At 42.8% G+C, this 16,378-nt stretch overlaps 1 protein-coding gene across 1 annotated transcript; it reads left to right on the top strand.

The window, feature by feature from the left end:
* The first annotated feature begins 796 nt into the window (after positions 1-796).
* On the top strand, positions 797-15,920 carry LOC141003206 (sialoadhesin-like). Its single transcript, XM_073474497.1, has 12 exons — positions 797-839; positions 2,272-2,628; positions 2,758-2,970; positions 4,208-4,477; positions 4,748-5,008; positions 6,189-6,379; positions 6,786-6,913; positions 6,958-7,097; positions 13,998-14,351; positions 14,584-14,811; positions 15,102-15,371; positions 15,640-15,920. The coding sequence occupies exons 1-12, from the start codon at positions 797-799 to the stop codon at positions 15,918-15,920; spliced, it is 2,736 nt and encodes a 911-aa protein (XP_073330598.1).
* Positions 15,921-16,378: the final 458 nt, after the last annotated feature.

Raw genomic sequence — 16,378 nt, 5'->3', positions numbered from 1 at the left:
TCCAGGTTTTTTGAGAATGGGGGTGACAGCTGCCAGTTTGAGTGACTGAGGGACTGAACCAGAGCTGAGGGAGGAGTTGATTATTTTTGTGATGAGGGAGGAGATGGCTGGAAGACAGTTCTTGACCAGGTGGGATGGGATGGGGTCCAGGGCACAGGTGGGGCTTTTCATTTCTGCCATGATGGTGGACAGGTCCCTTGGAGACACAGGGGAGAACTGAGACAGGGGTTGAGAGGTGAGGGGGGGAGGGGTGAGTGAAGGAGTGGAGGGGGTAGGGGTAGGGGAGGTGGACAGGTTGCTGTAGATGTTGTCGATTTTTGTTTGGAAAAATGAAAGGAAGGAGTTGCATTTATCGGTTGTGAAGGAGTTGGAGGTGTTGTCAATGGGAGAAGAGAGCTTTGGGGTTGGTGGAGGCAGATTGAATGAGGTGGGAGTAGTAGGTGGAGCAGGTTTTGGTGAGAGCATCCATGTATTGCTGAAGATAGTCTGTATGAATGTCTGGTTCAGGCTTTTTAATTTAATCAAAGCTCAGATTAAAATCAAGGCTGACTGAACCTTTGCTGTTCTGCTGCCTCGCCTTTGGAACAATATCACATTTAGTGTTCAGTTTGCTGATACGTCCATGTTTTACCTGCATTGTTTGTAAAGCAACAGTAAGAATCATTTCTTCATTTCATCTTGAGGGTTCACAGGCGTTTGTCTCTTCATACATATTAATAAGATAAAGAGGAAGGAAGCAGCCAGTTAACACCTCGATGTGTGTTTAAGACAAGTGAACCAACCAGAGAGAGACAAAATGTCTCGTGACAACGTCCACCCTCTTTATGTAGAAGTGTTTGGTGAGATGAACTGACATTCAGTACTTCTCATGTATGTGATCGACCTGCTGATTTAACAGGCGTGAGGAGAAGCTATGAGTTTAACAGCAGCAGCGAGTGGATTTGTTGTCGTCCTTCTCTCTGTTCAAGGTACTGTACGTCTACATTTATACTGTAAGACAGGTAGCATTTATTTTTATAACTTGTTTTTGCCTCATTTCCTGCTGCAGTTTATCTGCCCAGCACCAAACAACAAAGTTAGCATCTGGCTGGAGACGAAAGTAGGGTATTTAGATGTTAGACAGATATTTCCCTCAGTATTTGTCACTCTTTCTTGCTTCAGGATAAATTTTTCAGTGTTTTCTATCCGTGAGAAAAGTTGCTCACACCTCAGAGTTCTGCATTTCTCTACAGCTATCATTCACAATCTGCAGCAGCCTGACCACAGGAAGATGAGCAGCCAGCAGACACTTTTTTCATGCGTCACACCCTTCTTATAAGTACTTCTCTCTAAGTACTGTGTTAAAGTACACAGTGTCAATACATTGTTGCTCCTTCACCGCAGCCTCTGTGTGATGTCCGTCCTCAGTGCTCTCAGAGATCATGTGCACATCTTTCACTGTTCCTTTGCTTTAAATATTCTCATGTAAACCTTAATGACTTGTACATTTCTCCAAACCTCTGTTGACTTTCATGAACCACAAATACCACTGAAACTTGATTTACAGCATCAACCCATTTTTAAAACAGACCTTAAGAGAAACGTGTGATACAGAATAAGTCTAACGTACCGTTCTAGTTAAGATAACAGAGACTGCCCAAAAACCTGTTGATGAATTTTCATTCATCTGATTAACACAGGTGAGAAAGGAGATTCAGGAGACGTGATGCCTTATGTTGAAGTATTTAATGAAGCTCCATGGAGGAGAACATAGCTCAACAGTACATGTAGTGAGACAGTGTATTGCTTCACCAGTGCTGAAGGACACTTCCTGGTCTCTGACTATTTAACCTGCTACTGAATACTGCTTGTTTAAGTCCCGTTGTAATCGATGGAAGAAGATGGATTTTGGTGGATCATGAAGCTGTTGTGTTTCTCGTATGAGATATAGTGAAGGTTAGTGAAGGCACAGGAACCTCTGCACACACAGAAGCCTGTGACCCCGAGCATGACCTCAGGGTAACTCTACCTCCTCTGTAAGCAGAGTGGGAGATGTATATAGACAAATGTACTACTATGAACCTATGAGACTGAACATGTGAAAATTCCTTTACAAAAACCGTCTGAAGGCTGCCTTTGCTCGCCCACCCCAAACACAGGTTTGTATGAAGAGAGCCACAGTATTTTGGGAAGTGTAGCTTCACAGACTGAAGCTCCTCCACTACAGTGAAAATCTGTCTCCTGGTGATGTTTTGAGTCTGATTGTAGTTTCTGATGTGCTCTGTGTTACAGTGATACAGGGTCAGGATGACTGGGGAGTGACTTACAGCTCTACTGAGATCTGTGCCTTAAAAGGATCAACAGTGGAAATAAACTGCACATACACATACCCATCCAGAATAGATGGTGGTGATACTGAAGTTAAGGAAACATTCTGGTTTACTAAACTGAGTGGAAATCAACCTGTGGATCTGAGTACAGACTCAGATTATCAAGGTCGTGTTGAGTACAGTTGTTATGAGAAGAGCTGCACTCTGAGAATCACAGACCTGAGAGAGAGCGACTCAGCTGAGTACAAGTTCAGGTTCATAACAAACCAACCAGCTGGGAGATATACTGGTTCACCTGGAGTCACTTTGAGGGTCACAGGTAACATTTTCATTCATATTTTAATTATTTCCAAATGTTCAACATCTAGACAACAATAATATAAATGTGTTGTGTGTGTATGTTGACAGTTTGTCTAAAATAACATTCTTGTTCCTTCTTCACATCCAGATCTCCAGGTGAAGGTGAACAAACTTTCTTCTTCCCGCTCAGAGCTGAAGTGTCACAGCAGTTGTCGTCTACCTGATCGTTCTTCCTACATCTGGTACATGAGTGGAGAGAAAATTCAGTCACAAACATCTTCTCATTCAGTCTACATTAATTATGGAGACAGTTATTCCTGTGCTGTTAAAGGACATGAGGATTTCCCCTCTCCTCCAGTGTGTGAGTTTACTACACTAACATAACACCATCTGATGGAGTCTTATAACTACATGTATTTTAATATGGAGACCCTCATTGTGACTCTTCATCAACTCTGGTTTAAAAATGATCAAAACTTTGTTTTATCTTTCAGGTGTCAAAGGTCAAACATGCAGCAGAGTGATTTACACTGACAGAAGCATCTGTGCCTTCAAAGGCTCATCAGTGGACATTTCTTGCACTTACAGCAGTTTTAACATTATCAGATCTAAATTCTGGTTCAGTCCTGAATGTTCTCATCAGTGGCAGAGTCCTTCACAGCCTGAGGACCTTAGTGAAGACTCCCAGTTTGCAGGTCGTGTTCAGGTCCTTGAAACAGAGACAGGACGCTCCACTCTGAGAATCACTGACCTGACAGAGAGTGATTCAGCTCAATATCACTTTAAATTCACAACAGGATGGTATGAATGGAAGAGTAGTTTACCTGGTACAACTCTGACTGTCACAGGTACTGATGAACACACACTGATGTTAAACATCAACATAGTACATTTAGAAACAGTGAACATGTTGAAAATGATGGATCATCATGAGTTTGTGTAATAATGACTGTTGTGTTGGCACTAATGTTCACTGCTAGTTCTAGGAATAGTAGCTGTTGTGTTGTCGTGTGTGTACATCTATCACTGATTTCTGTCAGAACCAGTGATAATAATATTGTTTCTTGTTCTCATATCCAGCTCTGCAGGTGCAGGTGACCAGAACAACAGTCCACCAGTCTGATACAGAGGCAGAGCTGAAGTGTCACAGCAGCTGCAGTCCAGCTGGTCGTCTTTCCTACGTCTGGTTCAAGAACGGACAGAAAGTCACAGGGGTGGAGACATCTTCTTTTAAAGGCCGGGTTTATCCTGGAGACATCGTCTCTTGTGCTTTGAAAGGACATGAGAACTACGGCTCTCCTTCAGTCTGTGAGTTTGATCCACTGTATCAGGAAAAAACACATATACACACTGGCTACAAATTGCAGACAGACACATGTGTAAAGTAGTAAAAGTACAAATCATATTTATTGGCTGTCAGTTTCCACCAGGAGGAGTCTGACCAGGGACAGCTCCACGATCAGCTCTCTACACAGCCACTGTGACAAATAGAGACAATTACAATAGAAACAGAGAAAGATACATTTCAATCACAACAGTCAATTGTCTGTGAAGACATATTCTAATGTTTCATTATTACATGTTCATAAATTCTCCAGATGCTCCAAAGCTTCCCTCTGTGTCAGTGAGTCCCTCTGCTGAGATAGTGGAGGGCAGTTCAGTGACTCTGACCTGTAGCAGTGATGCTAACCCAGCAGCTAAATACACCTGGTACAAGGAGAATGGAGATCCAGACCTTCAACCTCTCAGTAAAGAACCACAGCTTGTCTTCAGCTCCATCCAGTCCTCTGACTCTGGAGAGTATTACTGTACAGCTGAGAACGAGCTGGGGAGGAGGACGTCTGAATACATCTCTATTAATATGACATGTGATTGAAACAGTTCATTTAAAAATAACAGATTAAATGTGTCCAGTCTTTGCAGGAGAAGATTTTACTGTCATGTCTACGTTCTTGTGCTCCACATGCTCAGTCTGCTGTAATTCACTGAGCAGCTCCAGGAGACTTGAGGAGTTTTCTGCTGTTTTGGGACCCAGATTCAAACAGTGCTACACACAGCTGTTCACACTTTATGGTTTAAATACTACACAATCTATTGTTGTAACACACACTTAACCTATTCTCTTAATACATCTCTAGATGCTCCAAAGCTTCCCTCAGTGTCAGTGAGTCCCTCTGCTGAGATAGTGGAGGGCAGTTCAGTGACTCTGACCTGTAGCAGTGATGCTAACCCAGCAGCTAACTACACCTGGTACAAGGAGAATGAAGACTCACCAAAAGCATCAGGACAGATCTTCACCATCACTGACTTCAGAGCTGAACACAGTGGGAATTATTACTGTGAAGCCCAGAACAGCAGAGGACGTCATAACTCCACCTTACAGCTGATTGTTGTGGCAGGTGAGACACTAACTGGCTGATTAACAGACAGTAACACCTGGGAAACTGATCAATGAATCAAACCCTACTAGTGAGGTCCACTACAGTCTATCTAATAACTGTCTATCTCCATTTCCAGGGAGCTCAACAACAACAACGGTGATAAACATCATCAGGTTGACTCTGGTGGTTGTGATGTCGGTTCTGCTGCTTCTGTTTTGTCTGTGGATGAGGTGAAACTACAAACATTAATCAGTTCCATCACTGATCTGTTACTCTGAATATTTACTTTCATGTTTTTTGAGTTTTTAATGAACATTTGTGTTTGTTTGTCAATTTGATTCAGGAAGAAGAAAACTCTGAGCTCCACCACTGAACCAAATGAACCCATAGAGACTATGGAGATGAGAGAGGTATTGGGCCACAGTGACGAGAAATTAGCACATTTACTGTAGATGTTTTTATAACAAAGATCAATTTCAGGAAACAGTTCTGCTTTAAACATGTCTGAGTTTGTTGTCATTTAAAATCTGATTGTATCCACGTTCCATTCATGAGGCCTTTGACTCTCATCTTGTTGTCTCTCCCCATCAGTTTGAGTCTGATCCTGATTACACCAACATCTCACCTTTGAACAGAGAAACTGCAGCATGTGGCAGAAGTTTTGAGTAGCATGCAGCTTTATGTTTACCTGTGCAGGTACATTACATATGTTAAGGATTATACTTGGTATGCAACATGCTATTTTATCTTTTAATGCTTATAATATAACCTTTTATTCTAATGCAGTAAATTGCTTTGAAGAAATACTGATTGGCCTATCACATCACACCTGTCCTGGCAGAGAAAGACACGTGGAACAGGAAGCACAGTATCTCACAGCATGTACATTATATATTAAAACACATTGAAATGTATCATGAGCCCAGCTCTATCACACTCTGTAGCTGTAACTTTTCAAACTATTGCAGTGGCTGATTGAAATAAACATCCAGCTTCCAACAACAACTCTGTAGTTTGAACATTGTTTCAGTTCCCTCTCTGTGCTGCAGAGGGCGACAGTGTGCAGAAAGTTTTGGATCTCACCATTTTTGCAACGTGTAACGATACCAACTGACCAACAATGGACCTAGCGGTCCCACTGTCCAGTACCATGGAGGGTCTGCTGCCCTGTGGTTGCGAGTCTCCCCTGTTGACGCAGGTCTTATCCCTGGTTCAGTCGAGGCCCCTCCGGCCCCTGAGTTTCCAATCCCTGCTGACTCACCAACAGACCCCTCAGACCATCATTCTGCAGCCTTCTCTGACACCCAGGCAGACCTGCCTCATGCCATAGTTCTGGTGCCCAGTTTCCAGCCTCCAGCCCTGCTGCCATGTTGCCTGCCTCCTGCTCTGGTGTCCAGCTGCTAGGCTCTGGCTTCCAAGGGCCTCCAACAGTACCAGGACTCTGCCCGTCATGGTTTGATATTAAAGCTAGCCTCTTGGTCTTTACCCTGCCTGCCTCCAGAGTGTCTTATGTTTTGGTCCTCACTTTTGTTTCTACAGGTAACATCCAGTTTATTGTCTAAACATTAGCTCACATACATTCTAATAATAATAATAATACATTTATTTTATATAGCGCTTTTCAGGATACACAAAGACACTTTACAGGTTAAAAAGCAGAATGATAAAAACAACACAGTAAAAATACAAAAAGAGACAAGTTATACATTAAAAACAGTTTTAAAAAGGTGAGTTTTGGTTGAGTGTTTTGAAGGTAGTGAGGTCTGTACAGTCTCTGATGTGTGTGGGGAGGGAGTTCCAGAGGGAGGGGGCAGCAACTGAGAAGGCTGTGTCGCCCCAGGTCCGGTGCTTGGTCCTGTGTGGAGGAGTGAGGAAGTTTGCGTCGGAGGAGCGGACGGTGCGGGACGGGTTGTGGCCGGCTTTGTGAGTGAGGAGGTGTATTTTGAATTGAATCCGTTGTGAGACAGGGAGCCGGTGGAGTTTCTGGAGGACGGGGATGATGTGGTCACGGGTGCGGGTGTGGGTGAGAAGGCGAGCAGCAGAGTTCTGGACGTATTGAAGGAGGTGATGAAGGCATGGATCAGGGTTTCTGCAGCAGAGAAGGAGAGTGATGGGCGGAGACGGGCTATGTTTTTGAGGTGGAAGAAGGCAATTCTGGTGATTTGATTTATGTGTTTTGAAAGGAGAGGTTGTTGTCAAAGATGACTCCGAGGTTGCGACTGTGTGGGGAGGGAGAGAGGGTGGCGTTGTCTAGGGTGAGGCAGAAGTTGTGAGTGGTTTTGATGAGGGATTTGCGGCCGATGATGACCATGTCCAATTTTTCGCAATTTAGTTGGAGGAAGTTTGTTTGCATCCAGGATTTGATTTCAGTGAGGCAGTTGGTGAGTGTGGAGTGGGTGGCAGTGGTGATGGATTTTGTGGAGATGTAGATTTGGATGTCGTCAGCGTAGCAGTGGAAATGGAGACCATAACGGCGTATGATGTTGCCAAGGGGAAGCATGTATAGGATGAAGAGGAGTGGACCAAGCACTGAACCCTGTGGGACGCCTTGGGACAGAGGAGCAGTGGAGGAGGTGCAGTTGTTGATGTGGACGAAGTGTTGTCTGTTTGTGAGATATGATTTTAACCAGGAGAGGGCAGTGCCGGTGATGTTGAGGGAGGATTGAAGGAGGGAGAGAAGAATGGAGTGGTTGATCAATCAATCAATCAATCAATTTATTATTTAGAGTGCAAAATCACCATGGTACATGGTCTCAATACACTTTACAATAAAATCAAGTACAATAATAACAGACAATAAAACAATATTAAAACACCAAAGGAAAATGATAAAACAGTTAAAAATTAGTTTAAACCAAAATATTGAGTAAAAAGGTGTGTTTTAAGACGGGACTTAAAAATTGCAGTGGATGTAGCTTCTTTGATACCTAGTGGGAGGCCATTCCATAGAAAAGGAGCACGGTAGGCGAAGGCCCTGCCACCAGCTGACTTTTTATTGATTGGTGGGATGACAAGGAGGTTTGAACTAAGAGAACGAAGAGGACGTGGCGGAATGTAGGGAGAAAGTAGTTCAGTTAAATAAGATGGTGCAAGTCCATTTAAAGCCTTATAAGTTAAGAGAAGAACTTTAAAATCGGCTCTAGCCTGAATGGGCAGCCAATGTAATGATGCCAGGACAGGAGTTATGTGACAGAACCTACTTGTTTTTGTTAAAAGTCTGGCGGCTGAATTTTGCACAAGCTGAAGGCTCCTAGTAGTACAGATGGGGAGGCCAGAAAAAAGGACATTACAGTAATCTAAACGGGAAGACACAAGGGCATGGAGAACCACCTCGGCGCTACGCCGGGACAGAGCAGGGCGGATTTTGGCAATGTTGCGCAGGTGAAAGAAAGCCGTCCTGGTGATTTCCTTGATGTGAGTCTGGAAAGTCAGGGTCGGATCAAAAATAACACCTAGGTTTCTAATGTGCGTGCTTTCAGAGATTGAACAACCATCAATATTAAGACAAAGACTGTCAGAGAAGTACTTGTAGTTATTAGGCTTAATCACCAGCAAATCAGTCTTAGCAGTATTAAGCATGAGAAAGTTTTGACTCATCCAGATCTTGATTCGGCTTACACATGTTTCCAGATTTTGTATTTGAGAGGGGTCATTAGGCTGTAGTGGGATGTATAGCTGTGTGTCATCAGCATAGGAATGGAACTGTATACCATATTCGGCAATTATCCTACCCAGAGGGAGCATGTAAATGCAAAACAGCAGAGGCCCCAGGACAGACCCCTGGGGCACACCAGCGGTAACTGTAGAACATTCTGACAAAGAGTTATTGAAACTAACACATTGGGTTCTACTAGATAAGTAGGACTGGAACCATGAGAGCTTGATGGTGTCGAAAGCTGCAGTGAGGTCCAGGAGGATGAGGATGCTGAGGTGGCCGGAGTCTGCAGAGAGGAGGAGGTCATCAGTGACTTTAAGGAGGGCTGTCTCTGTGCTGTGTTGAGAACAGAAGCTGGATTGAAAAGGTTCAAAGAGGTCGGTGGAGATGAGGTGGGTTTTGAGTTGAGTGGCAACGGTGAGTCCCAGTGTTTTTGATAAAAAAATGGAGGTTGGAGATGGGCCAGAAATTTGTCATAATGTCAGGGTTGAGTCCAGGTTTTTTGAGAATGGGGGTGACAGCTGCCAGTTTGAGTGACTGAGGGACTGAACCAGAGCTGAGGGAGGAGTTGATTATTTTTGTGATGAGGGAGGAGATGGCTGGAAGACAGTTCTTGACCAGGTGGGATGGGATGGGGTCCAGGGCACAGGTGGGGCTTTTCATTTCTGCCATGATGGTGGACAGGTCCCTTGGAGACACAGGGGAGAACTGAGACAGGGGTTGAGAGGTGAGGGGGGGAGGGGTGAGTGAAGGAGTGGAGGGGGTAGGGGTAGGGGAGGTGGACAGGTTGCTGTAGATGTTGTCAATTTTTGTTTGGAAAAATGAAAGGAAGCAGTTGCATTTATCGGTTGTGAAGGAGTTGGAGGTGTTGTCAATGGGAGAAGAGAGCTTTGGGGTTGGTGGAGCCAGAGTGAATGAGGTGGGAGTAGTAGGTGGAGCGGGTTTTGGTGAGAGCATCTATGTATTGCTGAAGATAGTCTGTATGAATGTCTGGTTCAGGCTTTTTAATTTAATCAAAGGTCAGGTTAAAATCAAGACTGACTGAACCTTTGCTGTTCTGCTGCCTCGCCTTTGGATCAATATCACATTTAGTGTTCAGTTTGCTGATACGTCCATGTTTTACTTGCATTGTTTGTAAAGCAACAGTAAGAATCATTTCTTCATTTCATCTTGAGGGTTCACAGGCGTTTGTCTCTTCATACATGCTAATAATAAAGAGGAAGGAAGCAGCCAGTTAACACCTCGATGTATGTTTAAAACAAGTGAACCAACCAGAGAGAGACAAACTGTCTCGTGACAACGTCCACCCTCTTTATGTAGAAGTGTTTGGTGAGATGACGTGACATTCAGTACTTCTCATGTATGTGATCGACCTGCTGATTTAACAGACGTGAGGAGAAGCTATGAGTTTAACAACAGCAGCGAGTGGATTTGTTGTCGTCCTTCTGTCTGCACAAGGTACTGTACATCTACATTTATACTGTAAGACTGTTAGCATTTTTTTTATAACTTGTTTTTGCCTCGTTTCCTGCTGCAGTTTATCTGCCCAGCACCAAACAACAAAGTTAGCATCTGGCTGGAGACCAAAGTAGAGTATTTAGCTGTTAGACAGATATTTCCCTCAGTATTTGTCACTCTTTCTTGCTTCAGGATAAATTTTTCAGTGTTTTCTATCCGTGAGAAAAGTTGCTCACACCTCAGAGTTCTGCATTTCTCTACAGCTATCATTCACAATCTGCAGCAGCCTGACCACAGGAAGATGAGCAGCCAGCAGGCACTTTTTTCATGTGTCACACACTTCTTATAAGTACTTCTCTCTAAGTACTGTGTTAAAGTACACAGTGTCAATACAAGACCGCGGCAGCCCACAAACACCCGCTATAAAGCAGCCAACTTTAGCGCAATTATTTAATCATTGTGTTACGTATGACAAGAAAGGGGCCCGGTGGACAGCTTTTACAGATGCAGTCATTAGCATATCGCTAAAGATATGGTGCCCATATATACAGTGGAAAAGCTGGGGTTCATCCACATGCTGAAAACTTTCGACCCCAGGTATGTGTTACGAAGCCACTATGGGGCATGCCTCAAGCCAGAGGTAGTAGACAGGCTTGTCTTCCTGGCCAAAAATATGATTTAAAAAAACATGTTGAAACTAAAGACAGCAAGCACACACCTCATGTCCTGTACGGCTACCAACATGTGATGTTTACTATGCAATGCCTGCAGATGTTTAATTCAGGGATACAAAATACTTTTTGTATACAAAAGGCACCTTTATTTATCTGCAAAAAGGAAAGACACACATGTATTTTTTTCAAGAGGAGGCACTTTTACTCATTTTTTCAAGTGAGTTTTAGGGTGCACTGTTTACAATGGCAGGGAACAAACAGAATGGGTACATAAAAATGATAACAGATAAGAAGCAATCTGACAGAATACAAATAAAACAGAAAAAAGTGCTTGAAAATGATGAGAAACACTAAACAAACGAACATGACAAAACACAAATAAAACAGAGGTGCATAAAAGACAAATGGCAGACAACCATACAGGACAGCACGCAGTTAGAAACAGTCACATTCAAATGCTGAGTAGTTTGAAATCAAAGTCTTAAACTGGCCTATAGGTATAACTGTATCAAGTTTAAATGTACGTTGTAAAATGTTCCAAGTGTATGGAGCACTGAAACTGGAAGCAGTTTGCCCAAATTTAGTGTTTACACAGGGAACCTGGAGCATTATACGATCATTACAGACCTGCCTCAGTCCTGGTGCCCAGTTTCTGGCCTCCAGTCCTTTGGATCAATATCACATTTAGTGTTCAGTTTGCTGAGACGTCCATGTTTAACCTGCATTGTTTGTGAAGCAACAGTAAGAATCATTTCTTCATTTCATCTTGAGGGTTAAAAGAAATTTGTCTCTTCATACATGTTAATAATGTAAAAAGGAAGGAAGCCAGTTAACTACGCAATGTGTTTTTAAGACAAGTGTACCAACCAGAGAGAGACAAGCTGTCTTAAAATACCACATCTTCCCTTTTTGATGTAGAAGTGTTTGGTGAGATGAACTGACAACAGTACTTCTGCTGTATGTGATCGACCTGCTGATTTAACAGACGTGAGGAGAAGCTATGAGTTTAACAGCGGCAGCGAGTGGATTTGTTGTCGTCCTTCTGTCTGTACAAGGTACTGTACGTCTACATTTATACTGTAAGACTGTTAGCATGGTGGGTTTTATAGTAAAGACTTGATGTGTGATGTCATGCAGTGTGATGTGATCCCTGATACACCAGACATTCACTTGTCTTTCTTTATATTGAAGTCTTTACAGGACAACCAGCACAGAGCTGGGTCTGTTTTTTACACCTGCGACATCTCTGTACACTTCTACCTTAAACTTTATAAACTGCACAGGTAGAGACAGTAAAGCTGTGTTTGTGTGGATGTACAGTGACTACATACTGTACTTTAACAAAGGAGAAATCTGAAGAGAAAATCTGTAAAATAAAATAAATCACTCTGAGCTCCATCGTTCAAACTTCCTCCAAACTCATCTTGAGCCTGCGTTCGTACGTGTTAGAGGCTGGTCGATGTGCTGCGATAGCATAATTAACACAGGAACCAGAGTTCAGAAATAACACCAGTCGGTATCATGTCTTTCATGTCACGAGAAATTAAATATCATTAGAGTAACAAAGTGCACATTTTTGTATAAAGAATGTGATTACAATGAGTGTGTAAAGTGGAGGTGTTGCTTGCATTTCTCTACAGCTCTCATTCACACTCTGCAGCAGCCTGACCACAGGAAGATGAGCAGCCAGCAGACACTTTTTTCATGCGTCACACACTTCTTATAAGTACTTCTCTCTAAGTACTGTGTTAAAGTACACAGTGTCAATACATTGTTGCTCCTTCACTGCAGCCTCTGTGTGATGTCCGTCCTCAGTGCTCTCAGAGATCATGTGCACATCTTTTACTGTTCCTTTGCTTTAAATATTCTCATGTAAACCTTAATGATTTGTACATTTCTCCAAACCTCTGTTGACTTTCATAAACCACAAATACCACTGAAACTTGATTTACAGTATCAACCCATTTTTAAAACAGACCTTAAGAGAAACGTGTGATACAGAATAAGTCTAAAGTACCGTTCTACCGTTCGATAACAGAGACTTAGTTAGGTTAGTGAAGGCACAGGAACCTCTGCACACACAGAAGCCTGTGACCCCGAGCATGACCTCAGGGTAACTCTACCTCCTCTGTAAGCAGAGTGGGAGATGTATATAGACAAATGTACTACTATGAACCTATGAGACTGAACATGTGAAAATTCCTTAACAAAACCGTCTGAAGGCTGCCTTTGCTCGCCCACCCCAAACACAAGTTTGTATGAAGAGAGCCACAGTATTTTGGGAAGTGTAGCTTCACAGACTGAAGCTCCTCCACTACAGTGAAAATCTGTCTCCTGGTGATGTTTTGAGTCTGATTGTAGTTTCTGATGTTCTCTGTGTTACAGTGATACAGGGTCAGGATGACTGGGGAGTGACTTACAGCTCTACTGAGATCTGTGCCTTAAAAGGATCAACAGTGGAAATAAACTGCACATACACATACCCATCCAGAATAGATGGTGGTGATACTGAAGTTAAGGAAACATTCTGGTTTACTAAACTGAGTGGAAATCAACCTGTGGATCTGAGTACAGACTCAGATTATCAAGGTCGTGTTGAGTACAGTTGTTATGAGAAGAGCTGCACTCTGAGAATCACAGACCTGAGAGAGAGCGACTCAGCTGAGTACAAGTTCAGCTTCATAACCAACCAACCAGGTGGGAGATATACTGGTTCACCTGGAGTCACTTTGAGGGTCACAGGTAACATTTTCATTCATATTTTAATTATTTCCAAATGTTCAACATCTAGACAACAATAATATAAATGTGTTGTGTGTGTATGTTGACAGTTTGTCTAAAATAACATTCTTGTTCCTTCTTCACATCCAGATCTCCAGGTGAAGGAGAGCAAATCCACACAATCTAGCCGGAGATACGTGAAGTGTCACAGCAGTTGTCGTCTACCTGATCGTTCTTCCTACATCTGGTACATAAGTGGAGAGAAAATTCCATCACAAACATCTTCTACTTATTCAGTCTATTATTCTGCAGACAGTTTTTCCTGTGCAGTTGAAGGACACAAGGATTTCCCCTCTCCTCCAGTGTGTGAGTTTACTACACTAACATAACACCATCTGATGGAGTCTTATAACTACATGTATTTTAATATGGAGACCCTCATTGTGACTCTTCATGAACTCTGGTTTAAAAATGATCAAAACTTTGTTTTATCTTTCAGGTGTCGATGGTCAAACCTGCGACAGAGTGATTTACACTGACAGAAGCATCTGTGCCTCCAAAGGCTCATCAGTGGACATTTCTTGCACTTACAGCAGTTTTACCATTATCACATCTACATTCTGGTTCAGTCCTGAACGTTCTCATCAGTGGCAGAGTCCTTCACAGCCTGAGGACCTTAGTGAAGACTCCCAGTTTGCAGGTCGTGTTCAGGTCCTTGAAACAGAGACAGGACGCTCCACTCTGAGAATCACTGACCTGACAGAGAGTGATTCAGCTCAGTATCACTTCAAATTCATAGCAAGAAGGTTTGAATGGAGGAGTAGTTTACCTGCTACAACTCTGACTGTCACAGGTAGTGATGAACACACACTGATGTAAAACATCAACATAGTACATTTAGAAACAGTGAACATGTTGAAAATGATGGATCATCATGAGTTTGTGTAATAATGACTGTTGTGTTGGCACTAATGTTCACTGCTAGTTCTAGGAATAGTAGCTGTTGTGTTGTCGTGTGTGTACATCTATCACTGATTTCTGTCAGAACCAGTGATAATAATATTGTTTCTTGTTCTCATATCCAGCTCTGCAGGTGCAGGTGACCAGAACAACAGTCCACCAGTCTGATACTGAGGCAGAGCTGAAGTGTCACAGCAGCTGCAGTCCAGCTGGTCGTCTTTCCTACGTCTGGTTCAAGAACGGACAGAAAGTCACAGGGGTGGAGACATCTTCTTTTAAAGGCCGGGTTTATCCTGGAGACATCATCTCTTGTGCTTTGAAAGGACATGAGAACTACGGCTCTCCTTCAGTCTGTGAGTTTGATCCACTGTATCAGGAAAAAACACATATACACACTGGCTACAAATTGCAGACAGACACATGTGTAAAGTAGTAAAAGTACAAATCATATTTCTTGGCTGTCAGTTTCCACCAGGAGGAGTCGGACCAGGGACAGCTCCACGATCAGCTCTCTACACAGCCACTGTGACAAATAGAGACAATTACAATAGAAACAGAGAAAGATACATTTCAATCACAACAGTCAATTGTCTGTGAAAACATATTCTAATGTTTCATTATTACATGTTCATATCTCCTCCAGATGCTCTAAAGCTTCCCTCTGTGTCAGTGAGTCCCTCTGCTGAGATAGTGGAGGGCAGTTCAGTGACTCTGACCTGTAGCAGTGATGCTAACCCAGCAGCTAAATACACCTGGTACAAGGAGAATGGAGATCCAGACCTTCAACCTCTCAGTAAAGAACCACAGCTTGTCTTCAGCTCCATCCAGTCCTCTGACTCTGGAGAGTATTACTGCACAGCTGAGAAGGAGCTGGGGAGGAAGACGTCTGAATACATCTCTATTGATGTGACACGTGAGTGAAACGGTTTATTTAAAAATAACAGATTAAATGTGTCCAGTCTTTGCAGGAGAAGATTTTACTGTCATGTCTACGTTCTTGTGCTCCACATTCTCAGTCTGCTGTAATTCACTGAGCAGCTCCAGGAGACTTGAGGAGTTTTATGCTGTTTTGGGACCCAGATTCAAACAGTGCTACACACAGCTGTTCACACTTTATGGTTTAAATACTACACAATCTATTGTTGTAACACACTTAACCTATTCTCTTAATACATCTCTAGATGCTCCAAAGCTTCCCTCTGTGTCAGTGAGTCCCTCTGCTGAGATAGTGGAGGGCAGTTCAGTGAATCTGACCTGTAGCAGTGATGCTAACCCAGCAGCTAACTACACCTTGTACAAGGAGAATGAAGACTCACCAAAAGCATCAGGACAGATCTTCACCATCACTGACTTCAGAGCTGAACACAGTGGGAATTATTACTGTGAAGCCCAGAACAGCAGAGGACGTCATAACTCCACCTTACAGCTGATTGTTGTGGCAGGTGAGACACTAACTGGCTGATTAACAGACAGTAACACCTGGGAAACTGATCAATGAATCCAACCCTACTAGTGAGGTCCACTACAGTCCATCTAATAACTGTCTATCTCCATTTCCAGGGAGCTCAACAACAACAACGATGATAAACATCATCAGGTTGACTCTGGTGGTTGTGATGTCGGTTCTGCTGCTTCTGTTTTGTCTGTGGATGAGGTGAAACTACAAACATTAATCAGTTCCATCACTGATCTGTTACTTTAAATATTTATTTTAATGTTTTTTGAGTTTTTAATGAACATTTGTGTTTGTTTGTCAATTTGATTCAGGAAGAAGAAAACTCTGAGCTCCACCACTGAACCAAATGAACCCATAGAGACTATGGAGATGAGAGAGGTATTGGGCCACAGTGATGAGAAATTAGCACATTTACTGTTGATGTCTTTATAACAAAGATCAATTTCAGGAAACAGTTCTGCTTT

The sequence above is a fragment of the Pagrus major genome, chromosome 1 (assembly GCF_040436345.1).
Source record: "Pagrus major chromosome 1, Pma_NU_1.0".
NCBI classification, from domain to species: domain Eukaryota; kingdom Metazoa; phylum Chordata; class Actinopteri; order Spariformes; family Sparidae; genus Pagrus; species Pagrus major.
This window is presented reverse-complemented; position numbering and strand designations above follow the sequence as displayed.